Source organism: Scyliorhinus canicula, chromosome 1 (genome assembly GCF_902713615.1).
Source record: "Scyliorhinus canicula chromosome 1, sScyCan1.1, whole genome shotgun sequence".
NCBI lineage: Eukaryota > Metazoa > Chordata > Chondrichthyes > Carcharhiniformes > Scyliorhinidae > Scyliorhinus > Scyliorhinus canicula.
Window position 1 is genome coordinate 287,626,012 of NC_052146.1, and position 19,973 is coordinate 287,645,984.

Here is a 19,973-nt window from a genome sequence, read left to right on the forward strand (position 1 = left end):
TAAGGGCAATTTATCATGGCCAATCCACCGAACCCGCACATCTTTGGACTGTGGGAGGAAACCGGAGCACCCGGAGGAAACCCACGCACACACGGGGAGGACGTGCAGACTCCACACAGACAGTGACCCAGCCGGGAATCGAACCTGGGACCCTGAGGCTGTGAAGCATTTATGCTAACCACTGTGCTACCGTGCTACCTCTCGGTTATATGGCTGTGCAAATTCTCTATCAGTCGCAATTCGGATACCGCGATAATTGGGGTATTGTGAGGCACCTGGGATAAGGCAGATATAAGACCCTGAAACAGTCAGAAGATTACAGTCTAAACTTTTCCATAATACAGTGACTTTGGCTTTATAGCAAATAACCAAAGTTCAGTTTGTATGTAGTTTTTCCCAGTAGTCCAGTTAGTAATACACCATGTAGTGTGATGTTCAACCATACAGAATAGAAAACCTCTATATCTTGGGTGGGATTCTCCGACCCCCCGCCGTTCTCCAAAATCTCTCCGCCCCCAAGCATGGCCCCGGTGTGAGTCGCGCCGTCCGCCTCGGAGAATGGCGGGGATCAGCGCGACTCAATGGGCCCTGGGGCTCCACGAATTCTCAGGCCCACGATGGGCCGAAGACCCGCCAGTTCTTTGCCAGTCCCGCCGGCGTAAATTGGAGTAGGTCCCTTTCCAGCAGGACCTGGCGGTGCGGGCGGCCTCCGGGATTCTTGGGGGAGCACGGGGGGGGGGGGGGGGGGGGGGTTTGGCCCCGGGAGGTTCCTCCTCAGTGGCCTGGCCCGTGATCGGGGCACACTGATCCTTTCCCACCAGCGGGTTGGGCGTAAACCACTCCAGGGTGGGCCTAGCCCCTGAAGGTGCGGAGGATTCCGCACCTTTGGGGCGGCCCGGCGCCGGAGTGGTTCACGCCGCTCTGCCCCGCCGGGTAGGGGAGAATCCCACCCCTTATATCTGAACATGACTCTCTTAATTGAACTCCACCCGGACAGCAGTACAGTTGGGACCACAGTGTCCCTGAGCAGTGTGTGAAGTTTGCCTTGCAGGAGCTCATGCAGTTTTGACTTCGGGACCCTTGAAAATTTTTACTGGCCAAAATTGATGAGTTGCACAAACACACCACCCGTAGAGCTTGCCCTTGTGAAACTATTGGTTGGAATGTTCCTGGAATGCTGCATGACTACATTCAAGGAAGTGAGACCAGATTGGGGTCTTCATCCTTGTAGCAGAGCTCTGGAGCTGTCTGCGCTTCTGTTAGCGCTGAGTCCCACTGGCCAGATCTGCTTCTTGGGGCCTTATGCATGGGTTACAAGGTGCACAATGAGGAAAATCAGCTGTGGTTCCTGGTCCTGATTTCATTTCATCAACCTTCGGAAAACTTACATATGCATATATTGGGCGAAAACAGGACAAGCCTAACTGTGATGCCTCCACTAAATGAAAAGCCCACTGACACATTCTGCCTAAACATGAAGTATCAGCATGTATGGAACATTCCACCCACATGCATCGCTCATCAGGGGAGGACAGATGAAGATTAGAATTTTTTTTTAAAACTTCGATTCATGAAAAAGTTACTGAAAGTTCTCACTTGAACTAAAGTTTAAATTTCCCGATTAAAGCTCAATAGTTGGCGATTGTGATTAGTTGCAATTCTGTGTGTTACTGTGGCATTGGTTATGCAGAGTAATGTTTTGCTTGACTTGCATATGCTGTTAATTGTAAAAAATTCCATTTTAAAATCCAATCTATATTTTTTCCAGCTCGGAATTTGGTTTTCTTTGGGCTGCGCATATCTGGGATTGGAAAACTTTGAAGGTGCTGCAAAAGCATTTCAGAAATGCGTGATGTTGGAACCTGATGTAAGTACAGCACACAAAGACTCTTGTCTCAAACCAGAAATAGATTTAAAGGCAGGGATTGTTGGACACGCGAGCCAGTTTATTTTTTCATTTGCCTGAAGGTACAGCCTGGCTGAATAGTCCAGGTGTGTTATCTATTTTATCTGATTGAATGGCGGAGCAGACTCAATGTGCCGAATGACCTAATTCTGCTTCTCTATATTGTGATTTCCATTTGCTATTTATGTTCATTGGACTCCATGCCCTGCCCATTTTATGCAATGTGCAACCTAAACTCAGCAAAGAGCCTGCATTACAAAAGAAAGGCAATTGGCATTTGTTATCTCCCTTATAGTGGATGAGCTTTGAGGCACTTCATGGAGAGATAAAGAAAAGTCGACAGTCATTTGAATTATTACTGTTTGGCATAAGTGCTCCGAGGCAGAATTTACCTTCAACCAATTCGTGAAGATGTATGATCTCTATGAATATAATGTTAGAACTCGGATAGCCACGCATTGAAGGATCAAACACTTTACAATATACAATAATAATTACAAACAATGTGGTGATTTTTTTGCAGTAATGTTATTAAAACCTGGATTAAGATGTATACTGACAGTATGACTGCTAGAGTGGTGATTACGGTCTTGTAAAAATAATAATAACCGTAATAATAATAACCTTTTATTGTCACAAGTATGAAGTTACTGTGAGAAGCCCCTAGTCGCCACATTCCGGTGCCTGTTCGGGGAGGCTGGTACGGTAATTGAACCCGCGCTGCTGGCATCACAAACCAGCTGTCTAGCCCACTGAGCTAAAGCAGCCCAGAGGTAATCAAAATGAGGTAATCATTGATTTGCAGGTGACATGTTCTGCTAATAAATCTTGAGAACCGCTCACTTGTTTACAGATATCTAGCTAATGGAATATTGTTGAGGTTTTAAGGACCCCTGGGGTGTAAATAATTTATGAGGAGTATTGTGTTTGGTCCCGGTTAAACAAGTCAAGGGATATCTTGGAAAAAGAAACACAAGAAAATGAAAATCGCTTATTGTCGCAAGTAGGCTTCAAATGAAGTTACTGTGAAAAGTCGCCACGTTCCAGAGCTTGTTCAGGGAGGCTGGTACGGGAATTGAACCGTGCTGTTGGTCTGCTTTAAAAGCCAGTTCTTTAGCCCTATGCTGAACCAGCCCCTATAAGAATGCCTTGTGCTTTGGGTACAGGTGATTTAGTTAATGGGAGGAGCCAAGACTGTCTGAAGAGTCAGTAGTTCCTAGAAGTCTAATCTGAACAGAGGTGTTTCAGGTCGGTTCTGAAAGGTTCTCTCTCCAAATATTCTGCACAGAGAAAAGCAAATAAAACTATGGTTATATGAACAGGTGAATCCCCAGTTAATATCCATCTAAATACAATTAATAGCCAATTGATATATAGTTAAGACAGGCTTGTCCAACGTGCAGCCAGAGGGTCACCTTCAGCCCTCGAAGCCCCTTTATCCATCCCCCAGAACCGGTTTTCAAAATGCCGGTCAGCCAGGTAAGTTTGAATGGAAGAAGCTGTGTGGAGTTGCTCCTTCAACCCATAGACCATTCCTTTCCCGTGTTTTCTGCTGATGGACTCACTCAGCAGCAAGGTGGGTGGGAAACAGTCTGTGATTGGAGGTGCAACGAACACCAGCAGTGGTGAGTTCAGGGCCTGAGGGGCCATGGGCCGGAAGCTGAGGAGAGGGGCCCGGGGAGCCTAGGGCCAGGATGTGCAAGTGCGAGGGAGAGAGGCCCTGGGAGAAGAGGTGCTGGGGACTGCAGGTGCCAGTGAGTGGAGGCAGGTGTCAGGCGTGGGGCTGGGGGGTTATGGTACTAATATTTCACTCTTCCACCTGAATTGTAGGGGGTTCTTGCAGTGTCTTTGATAACAATTCTGTTTGAAGTAGAAAATGCTTAGATTGAAGAATTTGATACTGTAGCTATCTGGGATGGCCACTTACAAAGCATCCTGGGAAATATGGCCACCTGCAAAGGACCATAGGAAATATGGTCAGCCCAGGACTCAGACCCTCAGAGCTTATATTGGCAACTCAGATAACTACACTCTATCGAAACCCCCCAGCTACTTTGCATTCTCATGACACATTTCCCTAGAACAAAAAACCTGTACTCGGGTAACAGATACAGAAACAGACTCATCGGCGCCACTCCCTTTGCTCAGGGAGCCCAAAAAGCCACGGTCAATGACCGCTCAGGACATCAAGGCACCCGCCCCTTTATTAGCCAAAATTGGAAGGCAGTAATCGAAGCCTACCGAATTATTGGGTCCAAAGCTAAGGACCGCCCGAAATAGCGCGAAACCCCAGAAGGATAAAGAGAGACACTGCCATGTGTTCGGTCTCTCTTGACCCCGGCGCTCGGTCTCTCTTGGCCCCGACTTACGCCTAAAACCAAGTACAGCATCACGACCAGAAGACAAGTTCAAGACCAACGATCGCTACCAGACTGATGAGCCCAGCAGAAATGAAGCCACTTCTCCAGTCCCAGCCACGCAAGATCCAAACAAAGGCCTTGTTCCTCTGCATAAAGCCGGGTGCCTGAAGTTAAGTACAGGTTGTTGTAGTGTTAGGTGTAATTTAGCTTGTAGTGTTTTATGTTGCATGTCGAAGTAATTCTTGTGTGTAAATAAACTATCGTTGAACTTGAACTAACTAACTGGTTGTTTGGTCTTTGATCGATATCCAGTAAAGCCTTGTGGTGGTGTAATTTGATACCTGGCGACTCTGAGAAGCAATATCGTCATTAATAATTGTCATATCAGTATCCAGTTAAAAAGGCAACAGTACATCTTAGCACCCACAGTGATTCTGGAGATTTAAAGTTGGATTCATAATTTGAACAAGATGAAATAACAGTGAATATAATTAATTGATGTGGTGGTGACTAGGCTTAAATGTCCAACACAGTTGTGTAACTCACTCGTAGTGTGTGTTTAGCATCCACATTCCGCAAGGGAAAGGGGAGGGGCTGAATATGTTCTTAACTTTGACTGCATGTTACTTAAATAAGCTAATGTCCTGACAGTAATTCAACAACGGATGATTACAAAAACGTAAAGCGTTTAATTCATCACCCCGTTGATATGTAATAGAATTGCAAATCATCCTAAATGGTTCCATGAAATACATTTGCACTTCATTTTTCTCTAAATATTTTGATTTCGCATTTTGATGTCTCCTAGCCCAATATGCCAGTTAGTTGTACGGTTTAATAGGAATTTAAGTTAGCTCGCTCAAAGCCTGCAGCTTCTGCAGATTTCTCATCGCCACTGCCACAAACACTTGTTTCAAAACAAAAATCAAAATAGAGAATGGAACTTTCTGGAGAAAATGATTATTCGGTGCTTTTGGTTGAAAGGGAATGTTCAGGGAAAGCCTGTTCCATTTTGCCTTAAAATAAATGTTTATATCTTTTGAAATGCTGTGAAATCCTTTGCTTGTAATGGACCCGCTGCGGCAGATCTCTTTGCCTCAGTTGACCTAGTTTCAGGAGCTGCAGGGAGTATTGATGGATGTTCCTGGAGCAATTCCATGTTTTTTTTTATTTCATTCTCCTGTTGCCCCTGATCAGCTGGCATGTTTTGCCTGTGTCTAAATATCCACAGGAGATGGAGATGGATCTTAACCTTGATAATACTGAACGGCCTGAGTGACCACTTCAGAAGGCAGCTGTGCAAAACTTAAACATGTGGCTCAGACCACGTGGGCCGAATGGCCTGTTTCTGTGCTGTACATTCTATGGCCTGGATTTGCAATCCTAATCGGATTGGATTTGTTTATTGCCACGTGTACCGAGGTACAGTGAAAAGTATTTTTCTGCGAGCAGCTCAACAGATCATTAACTGCATGGGAAGAAAAGGGAATAAAAGAAAATACATAATAGGGCAATACAAGATATACAATGTAACTACATAAGCATCGGATGAAGCATACAGGGTGTAGTGTTAATGAGGTCAGTCAATAAGAGGGTCATTTAGGAGTCTGGTGACAGTGGGGAAGAAGCTGTTTTTGAGTCTGTTCGTGCGTGTTCTCAGACTTCTGTATCTCCTGCCCGATGGAAGAAGTTGGGTGGGAGGGATCTTTGATTATGCTGCCCGCTTTTCCCAGGCAGTGGGAGGTGTAGATGGAGTCAATGGATGGGAGGCAGGTTCATGTGATGGACTGGGCGGTGTTCACGACTCTCTGAAGTTTCTTGCAGTCCTGGGCCGAGCAGTTGCCATACCAGGCTGTGATGCAGCCCGATAGGATGCTTTCTATGGTGCATTTGTAAAAGTTGGTACGGGTTAATGTGGACATGCCAAATTTCCTTAGTTTCCTGAGGAAATACAGGCGCTGTTGTGCTTTCTTGGTGGTAGCATCGACGTGGGTGACCAGGACAGATTTTTGGAGATGTGTACCCCTAGGAATTTGAAACTGCTAACCATCTCCACCTCGGCCCCGTTGATGCTGACAGGGGTGTCTACAGTACTTTGCTTCCTGAAGTCAATGACCAGCTCTTTAGTTTTGCTGGCATTGAGGAAGAGATTGTTGTCGCTACACCACTCCACTAGGTTCTCTATCTCCCTCCTGTATTCTGACTCGTCGTTATTCGAGATCCGGCCCACTATGGTCGTATCGTCAGCAAACTTGTAGATGGAGTTGGAACCAGGTTTTGCCATGCAGTCGTGTGTGTACAGGGAGTAGAGTAGGGGGCTAAGTATGCAGCCTTGCGGGGCCCCGGTGTTGAGGACTATTGTGGAGGAGGTGTTGTTGTTTATCCTTACTGATTGTGGTCTGTTGGTCAGAAAATCGAGGATCCAGTTGCAGAGTGAGGAGCGAAGTCCTAGGTTTTTGAGCTTTGATATGAGCTTGGCTGGGATTATGGTGTTGAAGGCGGAGCTGTAGCCAATAAATAGGAGTCTGATGTAGGAGTCCTTGTTTTCAAGGTGCTCTAGGGATGAGTGTAAGGCCAGGGAAATGGCGTCTGATGTGGACCGGTTGCAACGGTATGCGAATTGCAGTGGATCAAGGCGTTCTGGGAGTATGGAGGTGATGCGCCTCACGATCAACCTCTCGAAGCACTTCATTACGACTGAAATCAGGGCCACCAGACGGTAGTCATTGAGGCACGTTGCCTGATTCTTCTTTGGTAGCGGTATGATGGTGGTCTTCTTGAAGCAGGTGGGGACCTCGGAGTGGAGTAGGGACAGGTTAAAGATGTCCGCGAATACCTCTGCCAGCTTGTCCGCGCAGGCTCTGAGTGCACGACCAGGGATCCCATCCGAGCCCGTCTCCTTCCGAGGGTTCACTTTCAGGAAGGCCGATCTGACTTTGGAAGCTGTGATGGTGGGTCTGGGAGAATTATGGGCTGCTGGGGCACTCGACAGCGGAATGTTGGTTACCTACTCGAACCGAGAATAGAATGCATTGAATTCATCGGGGAGGGGTGCGCTGCTGCCAGAGATACTGCTCGGCTTCGCTTTGTAGCCCGTTATGTTGTTTAGTCCTTGCCACAACCGCCGAAAGTCTGTCTGTGACTCTAGCTTAGTTTGATATTCTCTCTTGGCATCTCGGATGGCTTTGCGGAGGTCGTACCTGGATTTCTTGTATAGGTCAGGGTTGTCTGCCTTGAACGCCTCAGATCTGTCCTTCAGTAGGGAGTCAATCTCGCGATTGAGCCATGGTTTCCGGTTGGGGAACGTACGTACTGCTTTCTTTGGCACGCAGTCGTCCACGCAGTTGCTGATGAAGTCTGTGACGGTGGTGGCATACTCATTTAAGTTGGTCGCTGAGTTCTTAAATATGGGCCAGTCCACTGTCTCTGAGCAGTCACGTAAGAGCTCTTCTGTCTCCTCGGACCAGCACTGCACAACCTTCTTAGCTGGATTCTCCCGCTTGAGTTTCTGCTCGTATGCCGGGAGAAGGAGCACCATCTTATGGTCTGATTTCCCAATGTGCGGTCGGGGGATGGAACAGTAGGCGTTCTTAATTTTTGAGTAGCAGTGGTCAAGAGTGTTGTCGCCCCTGGTGGGACAGGAGATGTGCTGGTTGAATTTTGGCAGTACACTCTTGAGGTTGGCCCTGTTGAAGTTTCCGGCCACGATGAACAAGGCCTCCGGGTGTTCTGTTTCGTAGTTGTTTATAACTGTGTATAGTTCGTCCAGCGCCTTCCTCACTTCTGCCTGGAGTGGGATGTAGACCGCTGCGATAATGGCTGAAGTGAACTCGCGTGGAAGATAATATGGGCGCCACTTCACGGTCAGGTATTCCAGGTCTGGGGAGCAGTAGGTCGCCAGGGTCGCCACATCCAAGCACCAGGAGGAGTTGATGAGGAGGCACACCCCTCCACCCTTCGCTTTGCCTGATGACGCAGTGCGATTCGCCCGGTGAATTGAGAAGCCTTCAGGTTGTATGGCACAGTCCGGTGAGGCGGGGGTGAGCCATGTCTCTGTGAAACAGAGCACACAACAGTCTCTTACTTCCCTCTGAGAGGTAAGTCTGGCATTAAGTTCATCCAGCTTGTTTTCGATCGCTTGGATGTTGCACTAATGCTAGTGTAACCGTGTCAGCATTCACTGTCGTTACTTCTGGTATAACAAAAACCCAGAAGTTGCTGTCAGTGGTTCCCCAGCCCTCCATGGGGAGCAATGTTGAAGACCAGCTGATAACAATTATTTAGAAACCACTGAACTAACAAGAACCTACCACTTGTGCTATAATATCATTTTAAAATCTTGTTGGCGAGATGTTCCTTATTTTTGAAGATTTACTTACCAAGTCATGTCTACTTCCGAACACCTCCCTGGAACTGAAAAACTAATTTTCTGTTTGATTTGTGCTTAATTTTTCCAGTCTGAGAATTTCATATTTTTTTAATATCCTTTTAAAGTTTAGTTTCTATTTCTAATCTCTCTGTCCCAGCCTTTATTTTGGTCTCTTGTGAAATTTATTTAAAAAATGAAGGATAACTAGTGCATCGTACTGATTAGTTTGTCGACTTTGAGAATTCTTTCTTGTGATTGACTGATTATACTCTTTGATGACACCACTGTTGCTGGATGAATGGATGGTGATTTCCTCCAGATGAAATGAACATTACAAACGGTGAAATTGATACCACAGAAATTGCCAGGCCTTTGTGGGCAACGTGTCACCAACGCTGTTGACCACAAAGTCTGCACTTATTCAATTCCATGTAGATATAATTTTAAATGGTTCAAGGAAATCTGGCAGTTGACCATCTGCTGACCACTTTAATTTGATGTGAAATAAATAGTATTTACGTGTGAGTCAACGGTTTGGTGATCTCTGTCCAGATGGTTGATTGTCAAGGACACATATATGGCAGAAATGCACAATTCCACTTGCTGGGCTGCACAAAGGAGCCTGGTGCTTTTTAAAAATCTTTACCAGGCGCTCACATTTGCTTTATACAGAAGCAGGTATGTGACTGGGCGTAGGATTTATCAAACCAATCTAATAGCTTTGCACCCTCCTGTGATCGAAAGATGTATTTAATTGTGAGATACCTTCCTGATAATTCTTTGTTTGAACTTTAATCCATTAAACCATATCCCAGTGTCACGCTCGTTTTCTTATTTGTTCCTAGGATGTGGGCATCACTGGCGAAATTGGCTTTTATTGCCCATCCCTAATTGTCCTTGAGATGGTGGTGTGCCACCTCAAACCACTGCAGCTTGTGTGGTGTTGGTATATCCACTGCCGTTAGCAAGGGAGGTCTAGGATTTTGACTCAGTGACGATGAAGGAATGGTGAAATATTGCGTAGTCCATGACTTGGAGGGGAGCTTCCAAGTGGTGGAGTTCGCATGCCCCGCTACACTTGTTCTTCTAGCTGAAGGAGGTTACAGCCTTGACGGATTTCTGTGGCATATCTTTTCCATGGTACACAGTGCAGCAACAGTGTGCTGCTGGTGGAGGGAGTGAATGTTTAAAGTGGTTACTAGGAGCCAATCAAGCAGGCTGTTTTGTCCTGAATGCTGTTGAGCTTCTTAAGTATTGTTGGAGTTCTGCTCATCCAGGCTAGTGGAGAGCATTCTTTCCATTACACCCCTGTTAGGGAGTCAGAAGGTGAGTTAGAATTCCCAGCTTCTGAAACACTCTTGTAGAAATAGTAAAGTAAGTAAAGTTATCAGAGTCTCATGACCATAGATTGCTGTCCCCTTTTTTTTGTTACATTTTAGAGTACCCAGTTATTTTTCTTTTCCAATTAAGGGGCAATTTAGCGTGGCCAATCCACCTACCCTGCACATCATTGGGTTGTGGGGGTGAAACCCACGCAGACATGGGGAGAGTGTGCAAACTCCACACGGACAGCGACCCAGGGTTGGGATTCGAACCCTCAGCGCTGCAGTCCCAGTGTGGTTGCTGACCCTTTGAGGAGGAGAGCTAACCTGAGGATCGCCACACATCAGGCGAGGGACAAGGTTGAGAAGCCGGAACCCTCATGAACAACCTCAGCCGGTAGGGGAATTGAACCCGCGCTGTTGGTCATGTTCTGCATCACAAACCAGCTGTCCAGCCAACTGAGCTAAACCGGCCATGGATGGTCCAATTAACTCTCTAGTCAATGGTTGTTAGATTTGAGCCCCCCTCCCCCCACACTCCCCCTCACCCCACCACTCCCCCTCTCCTCCCCCCCCCTCCCCCTCCCCCTCTCTCCCCCCCTCCCCCTCTCTCCCCCCCTCCCCCTCTCTCCCCCCCTCCCCCTCTCTCCCCCCCTCCCCCTCTCCCCCCCCTTCCCCTCTCTCCCCCCCTTCCCCTCTCTCCCCCCTTCCCCTCTCTCCCTCCCTCTCCCCCCTCCCCTCTCTCCCCCCTCCCCCTCTCTCCCCCCCTCCCCCTCCTCCCCCTCTCCCCCTCCCCTCTCCCCCTCCCCCTCTTCCCCCCTCCCCCTCTCCCCCCCCTCCCCTCACTTCCCCCCCCACACTCTCCACTATCCCCCCCCCATCTCCTCCACTCCCCCCCACGCTCCACCTCCCCCCCCCCACTCGCCCTACCGTCCTCCCCCCCACTCTCCACTCCCCCCCCCCACTGACTCCACTCCCCCCACTCTCCACTCCCCCTCCACTCTCACGTCCCCCACCACTCTACACTCCCCCCCCCCCACTCGCGCACTCCCCCCCCCCCCCCACTACGCCACTCCCCCCCCCACTCTCCACTTCCCCCCCCCCCACTCTCACTCCCCCCCCCCCCCTCCCCCCCCAGCCCCGTGATCGGCCTGACATCATCCTTCTGTCCCGAGATCAGGGGGAGGTGTTAGATTGCAATATGACAAGCTTCAGGGTTTAACAGCACATGGATTTTTGACTTCTGGTCGGCAAGGATTTTGAAATATTATCAAGAGAAAAATAATGGGCATCAGGTTGGAGTTGAGAGCTGACTTTTTTTGAAAGGCAAATTATACTGGACTTGAAATTGGAGGTTGATGAAGGGAATTTGGTGGATGTTGGATTGCTTGAGTGAAGTGCTGCAAGACTGGAAAATGAGGGCTAGGACAGCCCTGTAATGTCAGCAGAATGAGCAGACTAGACTTGAAAATGGGGGCTAGGACAGCACGGTGGCCTAGTGGTTAGCACAACCGCCTCACGGCGCTGAGGGTCCCAGGTTCGATCCCGGCTCTGGGTCACTGTCCGTGTGGAGTTTGCACATTCTCCCCGTGTCTGCGTGGGTTTCGCCCCCACAACCCAAAAATGTGCAGAGTAGGTGGATTGGCCATGCTAAAATTGCCCCTTAATTGGAAAAAATAATTGGGTAATCTAAATTTATAAAAAAAAAAGGAAATGGGGGCTAGGACAGCCCTGTAATGTCAGCAGAAAGGGCTGATGAAATTTGCTAAAGTGAAGTCATAGTTGCGGGAGAGGTAGATTCTGACATTTAGTGATGTGGGTGGTGGAAGTGCATATGCCTTAATCTTTGAAGATTGAGTAATAGTAATTGGCAAAGCCAATTAGATCTTGGGCTTCAATTGGGGCTGTTCCCCTTGGAGAAAAGAGGGGGTGTAATGTTGTTGGATGGCCTGATTGATTACAAGGACACTTGTTAAGGTTATAAATGATTTTAACATTAACTGGGGGTATGTTTTATACAAGGCAACATGAAAATCATGCACATGCAAGCTCTCTTTTATTTCCTCCAGCCAGTGTCTGATCAGTTAACTTGTGAGACATCCAGTGGTCAGTTGGTGAATTGCAACACAACCATAATATCACTACAGGAGGTAGTTGAATTTCAGGTGGACACAATTGACAGTTGTGGAGAAGGTAGGCGAGGGCAAGCCCACTAGCTGGCAAGGATTAGGGACTCTGATTTAAGATCTTGGGGGCAAGGGACTGTATTTTTTCTTCCAAGTGGTAGAGATCTAGAACTCAGCCCACAAGGGTGATGGAAGCAGCAGATATCAATGATTTTAAGAGCTGGTAATGATGGCCTATGGTAGAACTATTTGTAGATTGGTTTGGTTGTATTACAATGGATAGTTTTAGAATATAAATGAAGGTTTCAGAATCACCCATTAATAAATAGAGTTGGCAATCCTCTTGCCTGTCTTTGGGGGCAGTTTAAATCAGCACAGCTCTACTCCAATGACTGACTTTCCTGTGTTTGTCAAAAACACATCCTTACTCAATCCTATCAAAACAATGGTTGAGCTGCAAGAGGAAGATGAGCTGTTTGTGGCTTTGTCAGTGATATTTTGAGGTCCCTGACCAACAACAGGAGCAGTGAAATGATTTTCTCACTTTGCAGTGTGCACAGCTGATGGTCAGTTCCTCATAGTGATCTCCAGGAACCTGACCCGTCCTGCCCTCAAACTGTCATCTCTGTATGTGAAGGATGGACAAGAGGCTGAGTGCAAGCCTAAACTAATCACTGCCCAATTTGTGACTTTCCACTTTCCAATTACCTCTTGTGGCTCCAGCAAGCGGATGAGTATTGAAGGGTCAAAGCATTTTCCCACTAAATGAGTCAGCCTCATTGCAGGAGGAAGATGGATCCTTGATATATGAAACAGATGTCTTGGGGAAGAGGATGATTCAGACTGGGAAGCTGGGTTCAATAACCCGGGACAGCACCTTCAGGTGGTGATTACAGTTCCTGGTATGTGGATAGTGACTACCCCATTCGGAGCATCCTTCAGGAAACAGTGTTTGTGGAGGTTCGTGTCCTGGATCGCACTGACCCAATGATTGTCCTGAGGCTGCATGACTGCTGGGCAACTCCTGTTCCTGCCCCTGACCATGAGGTGCAATGGAGTCTACTGGTGGATGGGTTTACCTGCACTGCAATGCTGAAGGCTGTTCACCCTCTTGTCAGGATGACTGTTCATCCAAATGTGGCCCAAAGATACGGCGCAGGAGTATCAATGACCATGAGGGAACATTAGTGAGTGCTCCTGGTCCCATTTTCCTGGAAGATGAGAGTCTCCAGTCAAAGAGCCTGCATGAAGGAAATAGTGCTTCTCCTTCTTGGGTTCTGCAAGGAGTATCCGTTGGCTTCATGATGCTGTCTCTGTCCCTGCTGGTGGTGGCTGCAGTGTTCATGAAGAGACCAAGAGCTGTTGCTTCTCAATGTAATGACATTGAACTGTAAACTCTGAATGAATAAAAAAATAATAATTTAACAGACAAAAAAAAATGGTTGTTAGACTTGAAAAAGCTAGTTGGTGAAGGAGAGACCTGTAACTAGCTTTCATACACTTCTGTAAGCATTAATTTACAGAGCTACAGTTTCCTAACATAATATACACAAACTAACCCAGAAATGCTCAGCTGCAAAAGCCACCAAAATGAATCTTTCACTCCATTTCTCTCTCCATTGATGCTGCCTTACTTCTGAGTATTTCCAGCATTTTCTCTTTCTATTTCAGATTTCCACCATCCACAGTATCTTGATTTTGGACATCTTTTCAGTCTGTCTTTTTATAGTGGCACAAGGGACTCCTGAGTTAATGCTCACCATCTGCATACAATTAATCGTAATTCATGTACAACTAACATTGGTGACCCCCGTCGGATGTCGATTATGAATGTCATGGGCAGATGATTAAATTCTCTCTTGAGATGAGCACTGCCTGACACTTGTGTGGCATGACTGTTACTTGCCACTTAAGAACCCCAGCTTGCATGTAGTCCAAGTTTTGCTGCATGTGAGAGTGAACCGTTTCATTATCTGAGGAGTTGCAACTGGAACTGAGCACTGTGCAGTCATCACTCGTTAAATGCCTTGGGTCCGTTTTAATGCACTAGGTTCAAGTTGTTACTGTCGGCCTAGTGAAACTGAAATTAAGCAACAACCTTCAGTTATAGTGCCTTTAATGTTGTAATGCATCCCAAGGTACACGTGGAAATCACGGCAGATGACGGTAGCATAGTGGTTAGCACAGTTGCTTCACAGCTCCAAGGTCCCAGGTTCGATTCCCGGCTTGGGTCACTGTCTGTGCGGAGTCTGCACGTTCTCCCGTGTCTGCGTGGGTTCCCTCCGGATGCTCCGGTTTCCTCCCACAGTCCCAAGATGTGCAGGTTAGGTGGATTGGCCGTTGTAAATTGCCCTTAGTGTCCAAAAATAGATTTGCTGGGGTCACTGGGTTACGGGAATAGGGTGGAGCTGTGGACTTAAATAGGGTGCTCTTTCCAAGGACCGGTGAGACTCAATGGGCTGAATGGCTTCCTTCTCCACTGTAAATTCTATGATTGTATGACCAAAGGCTTGGTGAAAGAGGCAGGTTTGAAGGACTGTCTTAAAGGCGGGAAGAGAGTGAGGCGGAGATATTTATAGAGCGATGTCCATGGCTCGGCAGCTGGAGGCATGGCAACAGTCGTGGAGCAATTAGATCTGGGGACATTGAAAAGACCTGAATTGGATGAGTACGGATATCTGACGATTGTGGGGTTCGCAGGGTGGGGGTGGGGGGGGGTGGGAATTTACAGAGATGATGAGGGGTGAAACCATGGAAAAATTTGAAATTGTTCATGGGCATACCAGCCAGTGGAATAATTTCACTTCTAAGCTTTTCCTCACAGGCATATAACCCAACTTCCAAGAATTCCTGAAATCTCGAGTGCTTTATTATTTGAAAACTAGTTTACGCGTTGATCAGAAAGCAAAAAATATTTTGCATTAATATCTACTGGTTTTACTGTTGCATCTGTTTAATTGTAACTTAATAACTAATTTGTGGTTCACTTCCTGAGTATATACGGCCTGTCACAGTGTTGTTTATCCATCACCTGGCGAGGTCTATTGTTATTATTAAATAGAGTACATTGTTAAGCTCCAATGGTATCTTTTTTTTAAAATTTCCAATTAAGGGACAATTTCCATCATAATTTTTTTTAATGTTTTTATTTTCACATTTTCCTTCAAAATTTACACCCCACCCACAGACAGTAAACGGTAACAAATACAAAATCAATCCCCTTAACAATAACAAAGACCCCATCCTCCCACCACCCCAAACAATGGCCCACCTGTCAATATATGCATCCAATAAAACAAACCCTCCCACGGTGGAAACAAAACACAAAGGAGAAAAAGAAAAAGGAGTCCGGAACCGCCCATGGTCACCATAGAGTCCACTCCCCACCCCTACACTCAACGCCATCCAACCTCTGAAAGAATACCGTACATGATACCCAAGAGTTGTAAACACACCCCCCCCCCAAACTCCTCCCGTCCACTGCCTCTTGTAAAACTCGTCCCCCCAATCTCGGTTCCTTCCCCCCAACTTTCCACCCCGGCTAGACCACTCGGACCCTGTTCTGCCAGGCTCCGATGGCCGCAGCCCCTCCCCCCCACCTCACTCCCGTTCACTGGCCGACTTAAACTGGCCCCCGCCCAGGTCCCTTTTCCCCTTGCCCGGCCCTAGAAAAGCCCAGAAATCCCCTTTAAGCAAACAAACCCCGCATATCCACCTACACCCCAAAGAGCACTCACTTCGAGTGAAAGTCCCAACACTTCCCTTGTCCAAATATATACAACATTGGCTCCTTTAGCCCATACACCCGCACGCAGTGAAACAAAAAAGAAGAAAATACACTCATGTGGTTACATCGGCACACGGCCATTTGTCAATTTCTCAGTTCTGCCACAGTCCTTCTGCCTTCGCAAACTCCTCCGCTGCTGCCGCCGTTCCAAAATAAAAGTCCTTGAGCTTGTAAGTCGCCCTCAGCTTCGCTGGATATACAATGCCGCACTGCACCTTGCTAATATACAGTGCCCTCTTCACCCGGTTGAAAGCAGCCCGCCTCCTCGCCAGCTCCACTGTAAAGTCCTGGTATACACGTATACCAGCTCCAGCCACTGTACCACCCGCTTTTGCTTGGCCCAGCACAGGACCTTCTCCTTCACACTGTACCTACAGAAGCACAGAGTCAGTACCCTTGGCGGCTCACTCGCCTGATCCAGTTCATATTGGAGGGATCCTCCCCCTCTCACAATAGTTTCGCCAGCATCGTGGCAAAATACTCAGTCGGCCTCGGCCCTTCAACTCCTTCGGGCAGCCCCACAATCCTCAAATTCTGTTGCCTGGATCTGTTTTCCAGGTCTTCCATTTTTCCTTGCAGATCCTTGTTAATCTCCATCACCTTCCGCATCTCCTTCCCCATTGAGGTAAGTTGATCACCGTGCTGCAATAATGTCTCCTCCACTTTCTTCAGCGCCTCCCCTTGCTCCCTCATCTCCGCGCCACTGCGCTCACCACTGCCGTCGTCACCGGGGAAATCGCCTCCTCCACCAGCACACTCAAAACCTCCCTCATCTCCTTCCTCATTGTCTCCATGTATTTTGTAAACTGCCTTTCGAATTCCGCAGCCATCACCTTAGTTATTTCTTCAGCCGTAAGCAATGCGGCCTCCCCTGGTGCTCCAGCCTCCATTTTCCTTGGTGACCCCACAGTGACCTTCCCACTCCCCGTTGGACCTTCAGCTGTTTTTTTTCCCGGCCTTTTTTTTTGATCACCCTCGACATTTTCCTTTACTGTGTCTTCAATGTGCCTCCTCTGTGCCTTCTCCTGCTTTAGCCGCCTCCGTGGACCCTAGGACCCGGCTTAAAGCCCTGAAAATGCCGTTCCTGAACGGGAGCCCTCCATTGCGCAGCTGCCTCCTGCCCACCGTCACCGGAAGTCCCCCAGTTTACATCATAATTGAAGGTTCTTTTGTTTTTCTGCCTCCATAGATAGTTCAGGCCGTGTCCTATAAGGGCCCCCCTCCACCAACACCCCGACTCCCTCCCTCCCCACCACCCCCCTTTCCCCTCTCTCCTCATCACCCCCCCTTCCTTTCCCTTCTGTTGGTACAGAGGCGAGGGTATCTGGTCTCTCCAGCTCAAAGTTTAGTGCTTGTACCATTTGTTTTTTGTAGAAATGTGTTGTGAACTGTTTTAATAATCAGTATCCAACCAGAGTACACCAATAATCAGAGTATCCAATCAGAGTATACCACTACATTGGTACTGAGGGGAGGGTACCCTGTTTCTCCAACACAAAATTAGTGTTTGTACCGTTTGGCCTTGTATATATTTTTTACTGTTTTAATAAAGAGATATGGCCAATCCACCTAACATGCACATCTTTTTAGGTTGTGGGGTGAAATCCACGCAGACACGGAGAGAATGTACAAACTCAATACGGACAGTGACCCGGGCCGGGATCGAACCCGGGTCCTCGGAGTCATGAGGTAGCAGTGCTAACCACTGTGCCATGTGCAGACCCTCCAATAAGACCTAGAAAGCAAGTCTTCTTCAAATCCAATTTTTTTGTGTTCTAAAGTCACTCTCGTCCAACTCCACAGTTCCACCTGTACCCTCTTTTATATATATTTTCTATATATATATATAATGTCTATCAATTATGGTCTATTAAACAATTAAAGCTTCAATTCTAACATTAACTCTTTCCTAACATACAAATTTATGGCAATGAGGATTTATTGTTCCCTTGTTTGGATTGCTTTGCACGCAAGGTCGCATATTATAGGAAGCAAGGCAGGCTGTGGAAGTGGTTCCCCGTTGTGTTGGGCATGAGAAAAGGTATCTGGAGAATGTCTGGTTTGTTAAAGTTTTCTGTATTTTGTAATATCAAAGTATGGGAAGTCAGTTTGTTTAATTCTGCAATATTTCTTCAGGTTATGTGCAAAATAAAAATGCTGGTTCAATTAGATTTATGAAAATTAGATTTATGGGCCAGTTTAGCTCAGTGGGCTCGGCAGCTGGTTTGTAATGCAGAAGAAGGCCAGCAGCATGGGTTCAATTCCCGTACCAGCTCACCTAAACAGTCGCCTGAATCTGGCGACTAGGGGCTTTTCACAGTAACTTCATATTTGTGACAATAAAAGATTATTATTATTATCATTATTAAAATATAGGATAATTTATTGATAATGACTTAAATTATACTTCAAGATGGAGAATTAGGATAAAAGCAGGAAATGTTAGATAAACTCAACAGGTCCCACAGCATCTGTGGAGAGAAAGTTTTTTTTTCATAAATTTAGAGTACCCAATTCATTTTTTCCAATTAAGGGGCAATTTAGCGTGGCCAATCCACGTACCCTGCACATCTTTGGGTTGTGGGGGTGAAACCCATGCAGACACGGGGAGAATGTGCAAATTCCACACGGACAGTGACCCAGAGCCGGGATCGAACCTGGGACCTCGGCGCCGTGAGGCTGCAGGGCTAACCCACTGCGCCACCGTGCTGCTCCAGAGAAACAGAGTTAACATTTCAGATCTAAATGGTCCTTAATTGGGTAATGGACACCTTGTCAATTCTGGAAATCCAGTATGACTATGTATCTCTCAGCCTATATTGCGTTCCTGTAAGGGTAGCTGTTTCACTAATTATTATAGTACTTATTCTGTTCTCGAACATCATGGAGCAAAGTCCAATCCGATTTGTACTGATCAGACAAATCTGGAAGTATTTACATTTGCGACTGCTACCTGCAGACTGGAGGGGCATTGTTGAACTGAGTGGTCATTATATGTTGCTTGGGTGTTTAGATATTTAGAACAGCACAGCACAGAACAGGCCCTTCGGCCCTCGATGTTGTGCCGAGCAATGATCACCCCACTCAAACCCACATATTCACCCCAAACCCTTAACCCAACAACCCCCCCCATTAACCTTATTCTTTAGGACACTAAGGGCAATTTATCATGGCCAATCCACCTCACCCGCACATCTTTGGACTCAGATAGTGGATGTTAGTTGGGTACTCACTTATGCACACAGATAAGGCATGGTTGTTGATTGAAGGTACACAGTACTGTAATATGTATCTCTGTCAGTAAAGTTTGCAAATGCACGAAAACTAGGCTCCAGTGTGCTGACCTTCACTTGACTATTTGAGTTCTAAGAGCTTTACTGAGCAAACATTCCATGCTCTAGAAATGGTCAGTGCAGACAATGGGCACCAAAAATAAGAGAACGCTCCCAGTACTGAGTACTGACATTCCTCACCATGACAAACATGAAACTGGAGACCATGTGAACAATTACAGAGAAAATTGAGTACAGTGCAATATTATATGCCCCATGTGGTATAAGTCTTAACTGGAACATTCAGTTAGCTTCCCCAAAACGCCAACTTTTAGACTATTTCATGTTTCCAGCTTTTCCTCTGTAATGAAGTACAAATGATCTTGAAAGCTGCAGCTGCTAGGGAACCGACAAAGTTTAAGATTCAAAATGACCTAAGCACCAGATGGAATACAGCCTTGCAACGTGCTTCTAGTTTCTGTTTTTGGTTTAGCCTAACTTTGGCACAAATTTATCATTGCAGCTATGTCCCAAGTTTTAATCAGAATAATTCGATCCATACTGATGATGGGGAATGTCTTGTGGCACATTGGTAGCATCCCCAGATCTGGGTCAGAAACTCTGGGTTCAGATCTGGCCCATGGAAGGTGCGTGCACAACATGGCCAGACGGACAGTTTGATTATCAGCCTGCAAATCCTTCCAATGTGCCTGATGGCAGGGGTGTGAGTGAGAGAGTTTCCTGGGGTGAAATTCTCCGACCCCCAGCAGGGTCGAAGAATCGCCTGGGGCCGCCGAAAATCCCGCCCCAGCCGTGGCAGAGATTCTCCGC

At 46.9% G+C, this 19,973-nt stretch overlaps 1 protein-coding gene across 1 annotated transcript in view; it reads left to right on the forward strand.

The window, feature by feature from the left end:
• Nucleotides 1-19,973, forward strand: part of ttc27 (tetratricopeptide repeat domain 27) — a 254,749-nt gene that overhangs the window by 170,396 nt on the left and 64,380 nt on the right. The window contains exon 14 of the mRNA XM_038814813.1: nucleotides 1,769-1,867. Within this exon, the coding sequence (XP_038670741.1) occupies nucleotides 1,769-1,867 (99 nt within the window). The remainder of the gene's footprint in view (nucleotides 1-1,768; nucleotides 1,868-19,973) is intronic.